The sequence below is a fragment of the Cygnus atratus genome, chromosome 7 (assembly GCF_013377495.2).
Source record: "Cygnus atratus isolate AKBS03 ecotype Queensland, Australia chromosome 7, CAtr_DNAZoo_HiC_assembly, whole genome shotgun sequence".
Lineage (NCBI taxonomy): Eukaryota > Metazoa > Chordata > Aves > Anseriformes > Anatidae > Cygnus > Cygnus atratus.
In genome coordinates, this window is record NC_066368.1 from 19,138,053 (window position 1) to 19,158,491 (window position 20,439).

The window sequence follows — 20,439 nt, forward strand, 5'->3', positions numbered from 1 at the left end:
TTTTGAGGGGAAGAAATTTAGGCAAGGATTTGTGCTGTGTCTGGAAGGAGTGTGTATCTGTCAGCAAAAATTAATTTAGCAAGCTGGGGAACAATTTGACCTTCTTCTAGGGGGAGGAGGCCATGGGAGGCAGGCTTCTGTTTCTCCAATTTTGCTGGCTCAGAAGTACCACAATCCAGTGACCTTGTGGCATACTGTCTGCAGAACTCAAGGACTGAAGATATGTAGAGGCTCATGTTGGTCCTCTCCCTTTTGGGTTCCTCCACTGGATCATGACACAGCTTGTACTGTTCCTGTTGTGGGCCAATTGGATATCTCAGTGGTATGTCTGGCAGCCACGTGCTTTTCATGTTCTTCCTTCTCTCTCCCATCATGACCTCCTGGTTTTGCTCACTCCTGCACCATTTTCCTTTTTGTCTGCATAGCTTTGTGAGCTGTTTCTGGATTTTTAGCCTTGTTGGCTAATGACTTGACAGGCAAGGGTATACAAGCATAAGATAACTCTTGCAGAATAGGACCTGTATCTCCTTAGATATTTGAGTATGGCTCAGAGCTCCTAAGCCCAGCCTCCCCAGCTTGCTAAAACTCTTCATTAGTGCTGTATGGTTTTTGTACTTCACTTCTAGAAATGGTGGATGTCTTGCATAGTTTCTTCTATGTCCTGCTGATTGGGAGACTTCTGCAAGGATCCTTATCTTCCTACAGATGTCAGACAGTCTGGCTTATCTCTGAACTCCCATGAAGCTCTTGACAGCAGTCTCTAGTCTTCTTTCACAGTTCTGTGTATGTGAAAGCCTTAGTCTTGACAGATGACTATTATACCCTAAAATGACTTAAAATCTCTATCCTTATGTTGTACAAGCAGCTGCTAACAAATCACTCATGTTAAAAGCTTTTCTACATGATGCTGTTTCTACTAAAACACAGGACTGATTTTCTGCAGCACAGGAGTGTGGGTGTGTTTGTATGTACATGTGTGTTTACATAAGTCTCTGATATTTCTGAAGGCCCTAAATAACACCTGAGATGAGCCCCTCCCAGGTTAAGATCACAGCTGCATGTAAAGTGGTTTGGGCTCTCCCTGGTTCAGTTCACAGCAGTTTAAAACACAGTATTTCTCTCTTACAAATCTCTGCAGCTCTTGGACTAATGCAGGAGAAGGTTAACTGTCACCTGCAAGGCAGAGTAAACCGTGCGTGGCAGTGTGACAATGATTGATCCTTGCTTGACTCCTCTTGTATCAAATAAACATCCTGAAAATACCTTAAGAGGAATAGGTTTGTTGATCACTAGTCAAATGTCCTAGAAATTATTCTGTGCTCCTTTGGAAGATAGCACACAGGGAGTTGATGGGGAAACTTTACTTGAAGGAGTCTTCCTCTGCAAAATGACTGATTTTTAAAGAATGGCTCTTATTTATAGTTATGGTTATTGGTTCTGTATCTAGGTCTACCCAAGTGTCAGAGTTTGAGACCAGATGTACTGGACTAACTTCTCCATTAGACACAAAGGGAAAACGAGTAATTTCTGAGAAGGACCTAAGAAGGCCTGTCATTTTGTTTTTGCACCACGGTAGAATGCAGAAAGCAATGAATTCTGTGCTACTGGGTACTCTGCAGACATAAGAAATGACAGCTGTTTTTCCTAAATGATGTTGCAGCATGTTGCTATTGCTGTTCTGATATACTAGTAGCGCAACAAGAAAGTGGAATACATGTTTTAGAGGTGGGTTGCATTTACTCTTCTCTGAAGCTCAGAGAATCAGAAGAAACTGACAAACTTCATGTAGAACAGAAGTGTTGCCCCTGTGAAGAATTTTGTTGGGTAAAGATGCCCAGGATATAGCAGCAGAGGTAGTGTATTGTTTTTATTGATCTACAGTAAGATTTGTATAGACTTCAGTGAATGTTGTTGAAGATTGCTAAAGAATTTAACACTTGAAGCTGCTATAAAGATCTCTGTAAGAAATATTTGTGCTCAGTACTCACTTTGATTAAGTGCAGGGGAAAGGACTTCACTAACATGTTAAGATACTATTTGCTGAAATCACTGTTTTTTTTTCTTCTTATCAAGCAGATGTTAGAGTGGCTGCATGCTTAAATTTCTCTTTTGTGAGCTGATAGGAAGGAGAGGGTATGGTTTCTTTGCTGGTCTTGGTCTAAATCCTTCTTTGTTTTTTGGTTGCTTGTGCAGTATCTATTACAAAGGAACTATAGCTGAGGCTTTCATCTGCTGCACCAATGTAAAAGCCTTTCTGGGTCTCTGCTCAGGGTGCCTTGATTTGAAGTATTGGCTAGTGCAATCAGTTTCATTTTCCTGAATGAATATTGTGCTTTTCAGAAAGATTTTTGAGTTGTCCCAGGGATTTCCTGTCTCTGGCTGAGTTACTGTCTCAGAGCTCAAAGAAAGAAATGATCTCAGGCAAGAAAGAAAGCCTCCTTTGACCATGGAATAAGAAAAGCTTTCAGGACCTCACTGTATCATCACTGGAGACTAAACTTCTTGGTGGTATGTGGTGTAAGATGGTATATAGTGGGTATAAGACTAATAAATATCAGTATAAGAGTATAAAAGAAGTTCTTAAAAATAAATCATGCATTTAAAACAGTTGCTTTTACAGTATTAAGTTGGATGGTACAAGTAGAGGCGTGCTACAAATGAGTGTCCTAATGACATGACCTACAGAGACTGGATGTGTCTGAACTGGCCTGCATGATCTAGAATAAGGAGGTATACAATCCGATGCTTCAGGAGTGGGGAGGGAGAACTGTGGCGTTCTGTTCCTGCTGCTCTTCTGTGATGTGTTCAACAACCATAAGATGATAATATTGGGATTTAATCTTCTATAAAATTTACAGTGTATCTGGAAGTTACAAGAATTTTCAAATCCTCTGATAGTACTTGACAAATTTATTATTTGTTACACATAAGTGGAACACATAACCCATAGGTGAGGGTGGTGGTGGGGGAATGTCCTTGTGGACATTTAAGTTCTACAGTACAATACGTATTGGACAGTGTGGTAGAGATGTCCCAAAGTAGACTTTAGAAAGAAAAAAGAAAGCAGTAGGGTAGCTAGAGAAAGGGAGTATGATGTTTAAGAGCTTGCAAAGAGAAGAGATCACCTAGCTGTTAGGAGAATTAATAACCACTACTAAATGATAATTGAATAAGTCAAACCAGAGCAGGGCTACTTAAAATGTTTAGGTCAGCTGTATCATAGGACAGCAGATATGTGCAAGAAAATGTGTTTATTCTTGCAAAAGAAGACTTAAATTCTAATTAACTCTGTGCTGAGTAGCAGTAAGGTACCTCGATGATACAGCGTAATAGTCACCATGCAATATTTGCATGTGTACACAGCATGCTTAGCTTGCAACTTATTGATTGGGAATACTCTTACCATTGTTTAATGCACTGAGCATTGCCTGAGTGTGTCTATCTTCAAGAATTCCATTAGTTAGTACTTCACTAACTTCTTGCTGCTTCACATGCTTTTTTGTGTGTTGCTAGTCTAGCATCCATTTCTTTTCTGTTTTAGAGAACCACATTTAATTGTAATAGTGAGGGAATGCACTCCTACGTTAAACGCAGTGCTGAAGATGTTTAATTGTCAATCTGGAAACACTACTAAACTCAGGATGATTTTCAGCTTCTTACCCATCTATATTTACAAAGCTAGTGGGTACATGCTTTGCACTACAGGCAGGGATAAAGCTTCCAGCTGAGATGAATTTCTTATTCAAGTTCTTCAGTATGTATGTAAAAGATCCTTGCAGCATTTGAGCTAAGTGCTTTCCTAGTTGAAGTAGCATATTAGGCAGCATATTTCATGTAGTCATTGTTTTGACTGCCAGGCCTCTAACCAGAGTCATTGAACAGAGGGAATGTAATCGAATAAGCCAGACAATGTCCCTGTACTGCTGCCTCCTGATAAGTCAGTACAGGCATTATAGAGTGACAGACAGCCTGTGTAGTACCATTGCCATCCACACACACATTATAGCCTATTATTAAACCGCTTGCTACAGCTGCATGCTAAACTGTTACACATAAATTTCATTGTATACTGAGCACTGAAATGTTTTTTCCCCTGTGAGCCTGAAACGTCCGTGGCAGATGGATGAGGATGTTGGCAGCATCTTGCATTTTTGCGTCTACCTGCTCAGTAATTTGATCCATCGTTATGGAAAGACTGCTTTGTAAAGGCTAGAGAGACTTGAACTTAATGTAATCTGTTGTTGCTCAGGACCCTGTAAGTACTGGCAATCTTTCTAGACTGCAAGTCGGGTACTTAGCTGCAATGGAGGTTTCTGCATTCCTCACTTCTTGCCTTCAAGATAATTTGATTTTAATGATGAAAATTTAACACCCCTGGTAAAACTGTGACCCTTAGTCTGCTTATCAGTTGCCCCCTGCACATGCCTTCTGGCCTCCTCTTCACACTGTCCCTCACTTGCTTAGATGTGGAAATTATCTGCAGCTCTTCATGGGGCTATTGTAGTGGGCCAGTTTCTGCTTTGTTCTACTGTTCAAGACTGTAAACTTCAGGATTTTACAGGCAGCCAATGCCCTCATAATCGAATCTGGCATCTGCCACTTGTCTCTGTGGTCCTTGGGGTTTGTATGCATAACAGATGGGATTTGGGAACTGGAGCCAGGTATGTTGTAGACAGAAAAAGACAGCACTGCCCTGACTTGTCCGAGTAGGTTTTGCAGTGCCGGTACTTAGAAGAAGCAAGTGCCTGATTCTCCTGCTGAAGTAGATCCTGCCTGGATGGCAGAACTAGAATTTCTTGAGGGGACAAAGCTGAAGAACCTGTGACTCATTGAAACCTTAATTTGTTACTGTCATTGTCCCAGGAGTGGAAATTGTGTCAAGATTATGATGCTTTAGGAGGAGGGAAAAGAGCCAGCTGCACTCAACAAGGGTGCTAAAAAGCCATTAACCCTGGGTGACAGGAACTTCTGTAAGGCTCTCCTGAGGAGTAACCCTTTGAAAGGAGAAGCTTGGGGCAATGTAAAGCTGAATTCCCACCTGTTATTTTTAAGGATGTGATGCTAACCTCTTTGCTGAAGCCTAAGAACTTAATGCTTCCGTGGTGAAATATCCTGTAGAAGCCTTAAGTTCCCTGGTCCAGGCTTTTACTTGTTACTGAGTGGCAGACCACCTTCTCAGTTTCCTTTTTAATAGGTTGCTAGTAGAATGTGATATTGCTGTGCCGCTACTTGTAATAGTTTACTTTGCTAGTTAAGCTCTGTCCTGGAGAATCTGTTCTGCTTCTATGTAACATTGAGCAAGTTGTGGCTACTAAAACACATTATTTAATAGATATGGTATCATTAGATTTTTTTTTTTTTTAAGTCTTCTAAAAGTTCTGCAGAAACAGTGCTTTGGTTATCCGTCACTTATAGTGCACCAAGCTGTTCGTATCAGTCGTTGCACGGATGTGAACTCCATCTATCTGGGAGAAAACTACTGGGGATAAGAACTTTTTTCTTCATCCAGCGTAAATGTTACCATACATTTATTATTGGGGAATGCAATTTTGAATAGCATGTTGCAGGACCATGTCCTTACAACTCTTGTAACAGTTGTAAAATTAGGATTTGCATCTGACCTGCTTCTGGGGAATGAAAGGACAATGATGCAGGCATGCCCACATGACTTAGGAAGACATTGTGTCCCTGAGAAAACTTCGTTACAGACCATGTGGAGGTTTTAATTGATTAATATTAATCAGGTCTGTGAGCTTGTGCAAAAGCTAAAACTATCTTAACTGAAATTCCCATTGATCTTCTGCCTGCTTGATTATTTATATGTGATCTGGAAGAGGGTCACATTCTTATTGCTTATCTGACAAGGTGAAATGAAATTTATGCTATAATACTTCAAGATAGAAACCTTAAACAACGTCATCTTGTTTATGGATGTAGTATTGCCTATTTTTATGAAAACGTGCCTACAGGTCCTTAGGGGGAGTTATAGACACTCTTCTCTTGAAAACAATGCTAAAAAGATGGAGCTGTGATTTGATGTCAGGAGAATGCCATGGACTTCCTGAAGTGAAGAGGAATTACTTAGCAGTTTTGGTGCATCACGTACTGTTGAAAGTGTGTGCACTTTTGTGCTGTAAAACATAGTTGCAGCTGCACAATCCACTCCATCAGACTGACTTCTGTGCTGAAAGCTAGTGTGAACTTGCAGCTATTGCTACTATAAAATATTTTCTTAGGTGCTCTCATGAGTAAAGGGGGAAGGAAGGAAGGACTGACCTGCAAAGAGCTTTTGATGTTCCTGATAACTCTGCTAATATGTGTGGTCTGTAAAATAGCCTTAGGTTTGCTTCTACTCGCAGGGCAGGAGGTGGCATGTGCCCATCCCCAGTTTCGGGGGGGGGGGGAAGCTACTCTGCATCTAATTCAGTGATCTTTTTCCAGTACTGATTTGGTATGATAAAAAGCTTTTGTGCATCTGCAGTGGGACTGAACTGTGCATGCCAGAAAGCAGCAGAATTTTCTACAGCATGTTCTGGCTGCTGGGCTCCAAAGCTGAAGATCATTTCCTGCCCCAATTTGGAATAATTTGTGACGCAACATGAGTAGAATGCTGGTGTCTTTTCAGTGTTTTCATGTTCTTTTTGGAGTGTCTTCATCGTATCTTCTAATTTAAGTGAACCTCAAAATAAAAATGTAGGACAACAGGATTGGGCAGGAAGTTGCTGAAAGATTCTGTTCTGTTGACTTGTTGCTTTCTCTTCATTTTATCTCACAGCTATTCTAGATAAACTACTCAGTATGAACTTGGGCACCTTCCAACACTGTGCCCTTCTACAGTCTAACCTTTACGCTATGTAGGGGACAGGAACTGAGCCCTGACACTCCATTCTGCAGCAGTATCTGCAGGCCCTGCTAGAACATTAGAGCCACACATCGTCACTGAACAGAAATTACAACCGTGTGATCTGCCTGTAAAAGATTTGATAGTGGCACACCCGAAAGGGGATGTGAGGAGGGCAGCTGCATGTTTAATACTTAGGGGGTTTATCACAAAAACTTGGTGAATATTTTTATTAATTTCGCTGGATAAATGGAGAATGCCACTGACTTTGGTAACAGGAATTAACTAGCTGTTAGGTAACACTAACACCTCCTGGTAGCTGGGCATTTTGATGCTTCCTCATCTCTAAGGTGTCTGCATGTTCCTGTACATCTGTCCTCTCAGATTATCCACAAGTCTTCTGAGCACGTCTTGTCAATAAAAGCCACCTAGTTGCTGCCTGTTTTCTCTTTCCAATCTAGGGTGAATTTTGCAAGACAAAGGAGCAAAGCTGTAGTTGTATGTGTAATGGTATAGCTGAGGCTAGACACCCTACTAACCTCTTCTGCCCTTGAAATCTGTGAAACAGTATGAACCTTACACAGCTCCAGAGAATTGCTGTTTTATTTATGGTGTTCTTGGATATTCATGAAATGCAGTGCTTACAATTACCTCAGAAGGCCAGCAACCGAGCAATCAGTGGCACTGCTTGAACATAGGCAAAAGTAGTTACCAATTTTATCTTTCTATTCATAATTTACTTTGCAGGCCTTTTTTGCTGATTGCACAGCAAAGACTAGAAGGGCTGGTCACTCAAAACGTTTTTAGACTACGAAGCTATGTAATGAAAGAACAGACAGTACTCCCATTTCTTCCCCTCTTCACAGGAGCTATTAAAACCAGATATGCACATACAACTTCAGTAAAGACAACCTAAATCGTAAGAAATTAGAATCATAGAATATCCCAAGTTGGAAGGGACCCATAAGGATCACAGCATCCAGCTCCTGGCTCCACGTAGGAACACCCAAAACTCAGACCACGTGTCTGAGAGCATTGTCCAAGTGCTTCTTGAGCTCCAGCAGGCTTGGTGCTGTGACTGCTGCCCTGGGGAGTCTGACCCAGTGCCTGACCACCCTCTGGGTGCAGAACCTTTTCCTAACACCCAGCCTGACTCCCCCCGCCCCCCCCATCCCAGCTCCATGCCGTTCCCTTGAGTCCTGTCGCTGTCCCCAGAGAGCAGAGCTCAGCGCCTGCCCCTCCGCTCCCCTCATGAGGGAACTGCAGGCTGCCATGAGGCCTCCCCTCGGCCTGCTCTGCTCTGGGCTGAACAAACCAAGGGCCCTCAGCCACTCCTCATATGTCTTCCCCTCTGGACCCTAGACCCATGCTTGACGAAGCTCAAGCATGCTAGCTCCTTAAACTTTTTTCCTATGGAAAAGAGCATAAGGTAATGCTATTATCAAAAACCAGATCTGAACTTCCAGCTTCCTGGAAGCAATAAAACCTTTTGCCCATCCCTTGAGCTGTCCAGTCATCTCAGGGATGGCTATCAAAGCCTCAGGGAGGGAGGAATAACTTAGTCATGACTGAGGTTTATTTCTGGGGCATGCTTTGGCATATATCAAGTTAGACCTTGGGGAATTAAACCGATTTAATCCACCGTTAGCCATCTTGCTTGGGAAGTAAATTAATGCTGTCTGAGGACTGCTGGGCAAGGACACATCTATGTGTTTAAATTTAGTAATGTCTTTCTACTAGTGACAGCAGCTGTCAGAACTGATACGCCCTTCCTGCGACTATGAGTTGTTTTTTGTCTTCTACATTCTGGTTATTTAGAGTGCTTTATAGTGTCAGACAGATTCGACAACTGTAAGCTGGTTCTCTGTTACCCTTTAGAGAAACTTGTTGTCCCCTAAAAAATGGTTACAGTGTAAGCGATAATTCACTGAAATGTGAAGCTGATCTGAAGATCATTGCTATGTTATATACTTATGAACTGGAAGTACTTTCCAGAGGATGGGCCTAGAGCGCAGGTTTTGCTCACATCCAAACTCCTCGAGGTTTAGAAAAATTCCAGTGAGTCAAATGAGTTTCTTGTATGTGAGAGGCAGAGGTACAAACTAAAGACTGAAATTTACCTCAGTTTATGGCTTTTTTTAGTTAACTCATGGAAGCTGAGATGAACGGCAAAGTTAAGTTAGCATCCTCTTATGCAAGACAGCTGATGATATAGCTTGCAGGCTGCACTCTGAGTTAATTAAAACTCAGTTTTGAAACTCAGTTAAGTGAGAAATTAAAAGGTGAAGGAAAAATAGATGTGATATGAGAAAATTTTCATAAGGGATAATTAATTAAGGAAATCAAATAGAATTCACCTGTGCAAGCATAGAGTAGTGCTACTACAGAGGAAAGATCGTTTGACCACAAGTGTCCAGTGTGAGAGAAGGGGCGGGTGAGGCAAGTGCATGACCAGCTCAAGTATTTTTCTTGCTCAGGAGGGGTGGGGTTGGAAAAACGAAGGACTCAGTGAAAGAGGGGGGGCTTAAGTTTGCAATATTATGTTTATTTTTTCTTTACCCTCTTCATGCATCTTCCAATTTCACTGGTGTTTGTGTCCCTTACAGGGTCTCATTCTACTGCAAGGCAATCACGTGAACGAGTTGCCACCTAATCCTGATGAACCAGGAAAGCATCTTTTTGAAATTGCCCCAGGTAGGCCAACATTTCCTTCTATTTTGTACTTAACATCAGTGAGCTGCGTGGCTTACTTGAATTCTAAGTATTCTGACGCACTAGTGAAATTGTCTAGACCAATTTGTGAAATAGGACTTGACAGACTTCTTTACTGTGGTAATCTTTGTTTTGGTTGCAACTGCTGCTGTGATACCTCACGAAAATAGTAGTTGAGATGCATTGTGCCCCTTGATTTTTCAGGGGCACACCTTGCCCGGAGTGCTGTGTGGTCTCAATTTGTTGTGTTTTTCTGATTGTTATATTTTGTGGTAGGAGCTAATGCACAGCACAGAACTTATGGAAAAGAGGTATGCGGTATTTGGATGTAATTTCTTTTTTATGTGTTCTACTGCTCTTTCACAAACTGGTAATAGGAGTGTTGAGAGAGAGACCATTTTTTTGGACAAAAAGTATACAAAGCTTTTCAAATTATTTTGTCTCCTGTGTAAACGTTTCCTAGCTCCGGAGTATGTTCTGAGTTCCTTGTTGCAGCCTAGAAGCAATTGTGCTCACTTTATTCAGGTCCGATTGTGTCTGGGTGAGGATTGTTCCTGTGCATAGACTTGAAGGCAACAAATTTTGGGGGGTAGCTTCAGGTGGTAAGATCTGCAGAAAAGAAAGCTGCTGCACTGCTAGCAGTGTTAGACAAGAGGAGTGGCAAAGACAAGCCCAGGCAAGTCTCTCCACAGCTGTCTACCAATAGCTGAAGACTGAGTTGCTGAAAGCAAGGTGGGAGATGGAGTTGACTGGGCTAAAAATTGAGTGCGCTGATTCAGTCATGCTTTCACTTCATGTCCGTTTTCTCTTGCGTGGACTAGCTTCTGTGCTTCTTAATGTTGTCTGTCTCCCTATGGTGTTGGTGCTGTTGATTGAGCAGATTTTTATTTATATTTAAAAAAAAAAAAAAAAAAGCAGTTCAGCGTAATTACTTTCAAACAGAATAGGCAATGCAGGGGACACTTGTCCCCATATTTGAATGCTGCTGTTGAGGAGGCAGGTGTACATTTACTTGCATGTTAGGGTCTCTCTTCTTGTCACCTAATCAGGGTGGACTTAAAATGCCCATGTTATACGCTCTTTTTAACACAGTATCAGTCAATGGAAGAAGAATGGGTGGTACTGAAAGGCTTTGAATTACACCAGCAGGCAGGGTTTTGCAATAACTGTCAGAGCATTCTGTTTGACACACAAGAAGCTGCTTGGGGAGAAGAGATTTTTATTTTTTTTCTCTTCCTTATCGCTGCACGTTATCTGTTAATGCTCCCTTTTTCATATACTGTTCCATGCCTTCATAGCCTGGGCTGCACAAACAGCGTGCATTGGGCTCAGTGTTGATTACGTGGAATGTCTCTTGGACAGTGGTATTCACGGCTCAAAAGTGACAGATCTTATGCACCATTTCACAAAGATCGTGCACTATACTATCGTAGCAGTACTGTGGACCTGGGCTGTGAAAGCACTTGGGTTTTTGTGGTTGTGAATGATCCTATGTGTTATGGCAGTAAAGAGAAACAGTTAACTGACTCACTGGCTGTCTCAGTTGAGTATCCTGCAGATTTGCATTTTTCCTTTTGGTTCTAGTTAGATAAATTGGCATTCTTCACTTCTTGCCCAGCCCATCAGGTTTTATTTCTGTAGACTACAAAGGAATGGTCCTGAACCACAAGTGGCTGTTGCTTCAGTGGAGTTGATAAAAACAATGCCATGTGGCTACTTGAAAGAGGGTATCCAACGGGGTGGAAAAAAGCAGTGCTTCACAGCGTGGTTGCAAGTCCCAGGACATCTGTGTTCAGCTTGCATTTTTGACATTACCCTTCTCTGTGTTCCTAAGAAAAACTACTTGCTCTTAGTGAACCACTGTTCTGCCTGTAAAATTCAGATGTTTTCCCTACCTTGTGGAGCTAAATCTATTCATGTCTGTAGGGAGCTTATTTGCTACAAGGATAGGAAGTATTGAAAAGTGCTATAAATAACCAGTCAATACTCAATGTGACTCGGCACAGACGTCACTGGAGAATGTGACCTGAAGAGTTTCCTATTCTCTTCACAGTACATTTATTCTGGGCTGGTTTTGGCATAAATGCCTTTTCCTTTTTGCACGTATTCTGAAATGACTGTGCTCTGTGTGGTTGCCAGCCTGCAGAACACCCACGTAGTGCACAGCTCGTGGTTGGATGCCAGATAGGAAGGGGAGTGCAAATGATCTTGCGGGACCAACAACATTTTCCATCAGTTCCCATCTTCCCTCGTGTTGTATGTATAGCCATGACCATATTGCTGCCTAACTGTGCCTCAGTTCTCCCAGTGTAAACTAGGACTACGTAGTTTCTATAAGGATGACAGGATCTTTTAGTCTTTTTAACAAAGTTGTGGAACTTGTGAATGCAAGCACATTCTGTAGCTGTAAATACAAGTACGAGACTTTACTCTGCTTGTGAGCTGCTGAGCTTTAACAAAATTCAGAACAGTGCTGTGTTCCTAATGTTTCCGTAGTGTCCTGTTATCAACTTAGCTGGCAAAGAGAGGCTGAGATCTGTCTTGTATCTCCTGGCAAGGAAGCGTCCCAAGCTTTGTACTATAGTACCAATTATCTCCAAAACCTGTTTAGTGTTTGATAGCTAGGGCTTTCAGGATCCTCATTGCCAGAACTGTTGCTTGGATCTTACCACCTTTTCTCTGCTGCAGGTTGTGTAAAGGCTGCCATTGGAGCTGCTTCCTCAGAGTGCAGGGACTAGATTAACAGCATGTCCTGCACTGTAAGATAGCCTGTATTGATTTTCTGCTGAGTAGCAAGAACTAATGATGGGCATTGTGTATTATTCATGTTTCATTGAGTTCTTTTCTAAGCTGTATAGTGCAGCTGGGAGAAGGGTTAAGTGGGGACATGAGAGACTGCAGAACAGTTCTACAGTCAAACCAGTGTTATATCTGGTGGCAGGACTTCCTGAAATACCTCCTTTGGCAGAGATGTTTTCTATTGTCTTTTATGGAGAGACTGTGCATTTTGAGATCCTTTTAAAGCTGTTCATAATTTCTTCGCTCACAACTCGTAGAATTCATAGGAGAATGGTAGGGTAAACTGTGGATACTTCACCAGTCGCTCTCATGTTCCAGGGCACTTTTGGAGGTTGGGGGAGGGATGTTTCTATAAAATTATCAGGGTGGTCTGAGGTCAGGTGCAAAGTTTTAATCAATTGGGGGTGATCATCACACATAGCAGCTGATATTTCAGGAAGAAAATAACCATTGTATGTTGCCTGGGCGAGGAGTCCAGAGCTGGTAACAGAAACAGCAGCTGACTCTGAAATGCATGGTAACCCCAGGTGAATTCATGGTTGCTTTGTAGCCCATAGTAATCAGAGTGATGAAATGTGGTGTGTAAAACACACGGGGATTGATCTTTGAGAATGTCTTAGGGAAGTATTGGTGGCTTAAGTGCTCCTGATGTCTTATCTTTTAGGAAGTTGATGCTTTTAATGTTCTGTGGCAAATAGTATGCCTAGTTTTAATTCTCTGATGTCTGCAGCATTATGAGAGGAGATGCTCAAGTTCCTCTGCAGAATAAGATATTTTCTGATATAATAACAGTTTCGGAGTCAAGGGAGTGGTTTAAAAAAAAAAAAAAAAAAAGGTTCAGAAGATAGGAGGTGAAAAGTGCTGTTTTCCAATAGGTAGGGCAGGGGTTATTACCAACTGAATGGAGAATAGCTTTTCTTTGTAGAAAACTTGATGACCTAGGAAGATACTACTATTCTGCTCTAGAATAGGTTCAGTCAATCTTTTCACGAAGAGTGAGTAAGGAAAGATAGAAACATGAACAAGAAACTTACCATGGATGAGCCGGATGAGGGGTAGTTTCGCTTCATTTTTGACTCTGAAATCCTTCTAGAGCCCTTCAGTCCTTCTTCTTGATGAAAGAAAATGTGTCCTTTTGTGTTTTTTTGCAAACCGGTATGTTGTGATTGAAAGCAATCTTGCTGAAAAATTCCTGACCTAAAATCATGGTGCACATTGCCATGTCTCCTGGTCCCTGACAGCAGCTACTTCTGTTTCTTGCCACGGTGCTGTCTGCTGAGGTTAATAGTGACAGCTTTTAGCCAGGTCTGTATGGGAAAATAAGAGTATTGTGCAGTGTTGTGGTAAGTGTAATTTGATTTCACTGGAAACCACTGCTCAAGGGCTAGATCTTGCTTTTCCCCTTTCCTCTTGGCTTCTTCTCCATACCCTACCACATCCCTCATTTCAGCTGTTATGACTGAAAAAACAGTTCTCAAACCAATCAGACGTCTGGTCGATCAAACCAAGCTTGATGAAAAATGCACTTTGGGGTTGCTTTTTGTGCTCCCTTTGAATAATGCTGCCAGCCCTCTCATTAATGAGGCAATTCGGTTTTCAGACCTGTTGTCTCAGGCTTTTTACAGACTTAGCCAGAGCAAAGATGACTGCCTATGTTTGATTCACATTTAGAAGGTTATTTTCAAAGCTTTAGAAATCAGAGTTGTGGCATGATTTTCAATTAATTTTAAAGACTGAGCTCAATAAAGGCAGAGTTGGAAGATGGGAATCTTACAGGGATAGTTATCGTTGCCTACGTGTTGTGCAAGGAGTCCACCAGGGTCGTTGGTAGTGTCTTACCAAGCAGTTGGAGTGGCAGCTTCTTTGTCTTGCCCCAGTAGGGTGAGCTCTGCAGTACACTTCTGTGTCCCAGGTGATCAACACCAATTAAGTTTTTCTGTGGCCTTTTTATCTCAGTTCCCTTTGGCATGGTGTGTAATGAAAATACCTGGAGGGGTAATTAGAAATTCAGACGTTAAAGATCATTCTATATTATTCAGTGCAAATTGCAGTTCTAACAGCAGGAAACTGAGTTTGCTGCTGGTAATTAATTTTTTCTACTGAAGCCTACGGCTGACAACTGACAGCCTACCTGGATATGTGATGTTGATATTAGAGAGTTTTATTTAAGCTTCTGGGCTTCAGCACTCTGCATATTGACAAGGGAAATGGCAAAGAAAGTAATTTTGGGACCTACTGAAGAGAATGAGACTATTATTTCAAAGGAGCATTGTGGAAACACTTAGCAGATGAGAGCCTACGGACATCAGGGAGCATCTATGTCACTGTATTGACCTGTAGAAGGTTGATTGGTGTTGGTTTTGCAGGGAGCTACCATTGCCGATGTTTGACTTTTGTTTATTAAGGAGGGAGAAACCTAAGATGTCTTCTCTGAACTGCCTTTATAAAGGCATGCCTAGCGCAATAAAACTGCATGTCTTTTTTTGCTGTTGTACAATCTGGAAACTGTTCTTTACTACTTTCCTTGTAGCTTGGGTTGAAGTCCTTCATGGTAGTCTTAGCACTAAGATAAGGCCAGATGCACCTGCTTGGCTTTTACTTGCTGCAGGGACTCTCTTTACATGCCAGATGAGTGCAGCCTGGGTCTCATTGGAAGTGTGCAACCTGTACTTCCATAATAAAAAATGCAGAAACTTTTGATACTTTGGCATATGTTCTGCTTGCTCCTTCTGCTCCTGGACACTAGATGGTGCTGGTACTTTCTGCCTTGTGTTTGGAAACGGTTATGGCATTATGTCCTGAATCGTTTGAATGTGAGTTAATCCTGTAAGAGGAAATTAGCCACTCCTAATTGTTCCTTGGTGTATCCTCAAAAGCAAAGCAACAAGCAAGAGTTCCCAAACAATGCTATTACCTGTGAGGCTAATGCTGTGCCCTGTAGATAGAATACAAAACAACATACATTTCTGCACATTTGTCCCACCGTGAGCAACTTACTCTGCTTGGATCCACAAGATACCACTGCAAGCTTAGAGATGCACTCACAGGTGCCAAAATCAACAGTCCTTGAAAACACTCAAGTTCATGTTTTTTGCCTGTTGCACGTTAGGTTGATTTCCTGTGTACAGAAGAGCAAAGCACATTCTGTATAGGAATGGCTGTGTGGGGAAGCCACTTGAACCTAGGCTCTTTTAGGTTAACATCCTGATCTGGGACATACTGGCTATTTTGTTGCATCTCTCTTGGATTCCCCAACCCCCCCCCCCCCCCCCCCCCCCAATTCTGGACGTGATAAACATATTTTTCAAAATATATATCTTCAGATTTTTACAGTTTTAAGGAACCAGCATTTTGCCTCCTTTGCCTGAATGTGGGCATGAAGGAGTTTGATTAAACCTCCCACTGCATTGCACCTAAGGGATTTGTCTGAAAGATACTAATTGTCTTCTTCAGGGCAGCTTCTTTTGTCTGCCTGAAAAAAAAAAAAATCATGACCTGTTCAGACACTGACAATTTAACATCAATAGAAGCACCAAGGGGCTGCCAGTATTTTTAGGTTTGCTTTACAAATTGATTTGAGTTCAGCAGCTATTATTTGGGAAAGTTAATGGAGACCCTGGCTTCACTCATGCAGACATTAGACACTAGCAACTCAAATCTTCTACAGGCAAGGCATCTCTTCTTACTGATAGCCTGATCCATACGTTCCCTGAAAGCTTGACTTACCATGTCACTGATGCATATTTCTGAAAAGAGCCTGAAAAAAGTGAAGTTTTGTCCTCTGAATTCATCTAACCTCATTGATTTCAGAAATGTTGTATTAGGTCCAGTGGTCTATCTGTGTAACTAGACCAATACACTGTTGCCTGCTTAAGGCAATGACTCATTGCTAGTTAAGGTCTTCAGACTGCATCCAGACTTTTGTACAGAGACGTTATGAGGCTCCTCTTCCACCTCAGGGCTATGATGCCCTCTGATAGTTACGAATGTTTTGACTTACTTTATTTTATCAACTTAAAACATCTTGAAGGGCACTGGGAGGCACCTGCAGCCTGTACAGTGCTTTTTTGCTTTGTGTTTTTTTTTCCTGCACCATATGTAATGCCCAAGGCCTATGTTTGCATTTGGCAAGCAAAAACCCTGCTTTGTGAAATAAACAAGATTTTTCCTTTGTTTCCTTAGAAGTGTTTGATCTACTCTGTTATGCTGTCTACATCCATCAGTGCTCTGGGACCCTGGGCAGTTGAAAGAGGTCCCGGAAATAGGCTATGACAGCATGTGTTGTGCTGTCCTGGAATCTGCATCTCCAGGAGAAACTCTGCGTCTGATCTCTGATCAGTAGCATCTAGCTATCTGGAATGCAAGTGCTGGCTTTCAGCAAGGATGCTGGTTTTTACAACTTCAATTCCGACAGCGTATGGCCTACTGGGGAAGGAGAATGAGGCTTAAGGGGTTTCATGAATAACTTTTTCTGCTAGTGGCTATAATTAAGACAATCTCACTGTTCTTGAGCAGATTTCCTTAACCCATTCTATTCAAGAAAGTCAAATATGTCTGCACAGCATTTTGTGTGGGCTGCCCTTTGGGTGTAGAAATGTGGCTCTGTGAGATGATGGCATGTTGTCGCTGGAATGTACAAGCCGTCATTTAATCTCATCAGGTTGGCCTTTTTAGTGCAAATTAGGTAAGATTTTGAATTCCTCCTTCTGAGACGTTCCAGTGTAAGCTCTGAATATTCTGCCTTAAGGATAATATATTAAGCCCTAAGGCATGTGTGGTTAGCGGAGATACTTTTTTTAGCATTTCTGTGCAGGAACAGCTTTGTTCCGTGAAGATATGATTATCAATCTGTCAACAGGCTCAATTATATAGTGCCTTCCCTATATTTCTTGCTAATTTGTCAGAAATCAAGTCTTCAATGCTGTCTAGAAGTTTGTGTGCTTTGATGCTGCTCTTGGGAGGTTAAGCTATGTTCTGTGCCAGAAGCAGCTGTGTTCCCATTTGTAAGAAGGGTGGGTGAGTTCTCCACACATTTTATGCAATGTTTGGGATGCATCAGATAAAGATACTCTAGTACACTAGCATAATGAAGTAAAGTAAAATAAAGCATAATATATGGCAATGTAGTTCATAGGACCCATTAACGTGTAGGCTTTTGTTGGTTGTGTTAGCTAGAGATGCAGTTAGGTTTGTTCACCTTTTTCCATAGGTTATTCCGGTGGCTGCATTCCTCTTGACTTTCTGCACTTGAGCTTTTAAAGGGTCAGCATGTCTGCTGAGTGTGTTTTCTTTAGCACTGAGACTAGAAGTAAATAGCTGATTTTTGGGGTGATGGATGATGATTCTGTGAGGTTTTTCTTTTTTTTTTAAATGTTCTATGGATCCTGAAGCTGGCAGCAGATGCATGTGTATCTGTTTGTGGAATTCATGCTGCTTTTGTGTTTGGTATAATAGCAGGAATAAAGAAAATATCTCTTCTTAAATGTAAAATTTCATGGACAAAGAACAAACTGAATTTCTTGTGTACCTGCTTCACTTCTGCTGTTGTCATCACAGAACTGCTGTAACATCTGTAGTATTTAATGACCTGTGGGTTTAGTCTGGTTTCGTACCTGATTTGAGGTGCTGTGGATCTGATTTTCTGTGGTATGCAGCAGGTTCAGGATATGCAGAATACACAAACATCTTCCCCCCACACTGTGGAACTGCATCAGTCACATTACATTCCTTAAAAATAGGGCAAGAAGCAGGAGTGGTCTTTAAACCAACTCTGGACAGCATGTAAGTAAGAAACCGAAGTATTTGTTCCCCAGAAGGCAATTCTGACATGCACACCAACCCTTATCTAAAGAATAGAGAGTGAAAACACACTATGTACTGACAAACCTGTTAGGCAGCACTGCTGATGTGACTAAGGTACCTGTTAGTGCTGGTAGCTTAACTGCTCTGGATAATATGCTGACTTGAAAATACCAGCTGGAAGTCATTCAGGGTGTAAAGGTAAGAAAAAGAAAACACACTTCCTTTTCACATGGCCCACACAGAAGTGTGGGGGAAGGAACAGAAAGCTGATAGTGTGCTGCTCCAGCATCCAAAAGAAATTCTAATTGGTAAACTGCTATCTGGTATGTTTATGAAACTGTTTCTTAGTGAATGATGCACTAATACCAGTTTGAAGTAGCAGCTGGCCTGCTGTCAAACAGCTGTGAGGATTCACATGCAAAACGTGAAGTGTTGTTTGTCTGAAATGCTTTAGGGATAACCAGTGTGCTATCAGTGAGAACCAGCTTGCACCAGGCTATCTAAACTTCATAGAGAGGAGGAGGAAATACAGCAAAGATGTATTGCTTAGGGCATAACATTGAAGATTTATTCTTTGTTAAATAAGTTGCCATGCTATAAAGTAAGAATAACTTAATGTTATGTTCTAAAAGCTTTCTTTAGCCTTTGAATGCTACTTCAGTTATTTCCAAATAGTGATTAGGTATGATGAGTGGGGGAAGATTTGGGTGTCAAAGTGACTTATGTGCTTCTTATTAATGATTTTCAGATACTTATCCTACACTCATGCCTGTGCTTAGCCTTACACTTGGGCAGGATCCTATTAACATGGCTGCCCACAAAATATATTCCACACTGGATCTTGTTCATGAGATTCTCTTGTGTTATGCAGGAAGTCAGAGCATGTCATGACAAAGGTCCATCTTGGGCTTAATGCTTTTTCATAAACTTAAAAAGATACAAATTACTGCAGGGAAGCAAGTTCATCTGACACCTGAAATGCTGGCAATGCAGGTTGTGTACTTTCTGAAGGACCAGTGCAACACAAAAAAAATGATAAAAATGTGAAATAAGCAAAACAATTTAGTTTCTCTGGGACAGTCAAGAGAGATGTTGATGTTAATCAACATAAAAGCGAAACGTATGTGATTTTATTACTACAAGGTGTCCCTGGAAAATGGAGTTGGAAAACTAAAGAAACTTGTGTGTTTTCAAATCAATAAATGATTAGAATCAGTCTCTTTCTGTCAATTCCTGTTGTTCAAAGAAATTTATTCAGCAAGGGATGGATGTGGAATCTCTGGCACGTCCAGAATGTGTGGGTGTTCGTTTTGCTTTTGTTTTTTTGTTGTGTGTTGATGCAAGCTCTCCTAACAGATAGAATCCTGTAGATTCTTGAGTATTGCATTTAGATGTTATTGCAGGACATTGGGTGTATCTTTTTCCTTTCTGACAGCTTTATGCTCTATGGTGGAAGTTAGTTCCACTGGATTAGAGTGACTTGAACAGAGCCTGTTGGTCTGGTTTAAACATCTTTGGCTCGAAGGAGAGGTATTATAATTTTTGAGACCTAGTTACTAACCAGCATGGCTGTATTTCACCTGTCTATTGATTTGTTCTGGGAACAGTTGTAACTCCTTCTTAACTCGTGTATAGCTTCTCTGTAAGCTATGCATGAGCTTGTCATTTCTAAGGTATGCCTACATGTGTGCTCTATTATGTAGAGGACATCATGCCATTTTACGTTGCACTGCGTTAACAGAGCTGAGTTATGCCAGTACAGAACCCTTCAGCTCTGTGTTTATATTATCAACACTAGGAATGACTTTGGCTTTATTACTTTAGCAGTATGTGTCTAAACAGGTGTAAAATTGCAGATTTTGAAGAAAAGTACTCCTTGTGACCAAAGCTGTATTTTGAACCAACCTTTTTCCTCTTATTTTCAATAAAAATTTAAAAGGAGCACAACATGGTGAGCACTGAGAACACTTACTGATGTGTGGTTAATTTGTGTTGAATTTAGTGGAGTTTTTTCTGAAGCCTCACAGCATCTCTACAGTACCTATGGCAGTGGGTTCTGCTCAAGATACTACTTTATAAAACAAAAGCAGTGAGGCAGCTGGGATCAAGACTATGTTCTGTTTAGTGTAGCATGCTCTGATAAGCATAATTTTCCTAATTTTCTTCAGGCACTGTAATTGAAGTGAATGTGACTTCTTCCATTAGGAAGACAAAGTTCAGGTCACTTAATATAGAAGTCTTCCTTTTAGCAGGCTGTTTACTTTCTCGAAGTTTGTCTCCCATCT

The 20,439-nt window shown here is 41.3% G+C and overlaps 1 protein-coding gene across 1 annotated transcript in view; it reads left to right on the forward strand.

Annotated features, from left to right (window-relative positions):
• Nucleotides 1–20,439, forward strand: part of ARHGAP22 (Rho GTPase activating protein 22) — a 145,034-nt gene that overhangs the window by 19,615 nt on the left and 104,980 nt on the right. Inside the window, exon 3 of the mRNA XM_050711972.1 lies at nucleotides 9,448–9,535. Coding sequence (XP_050567929.1) covers nucleotides 9,448–9,535 — 88 coding nt within the window. The remainder of the gene's footprint in view (nucleotides 1–9,447; nucleotides 9,536–20,439) is intronic.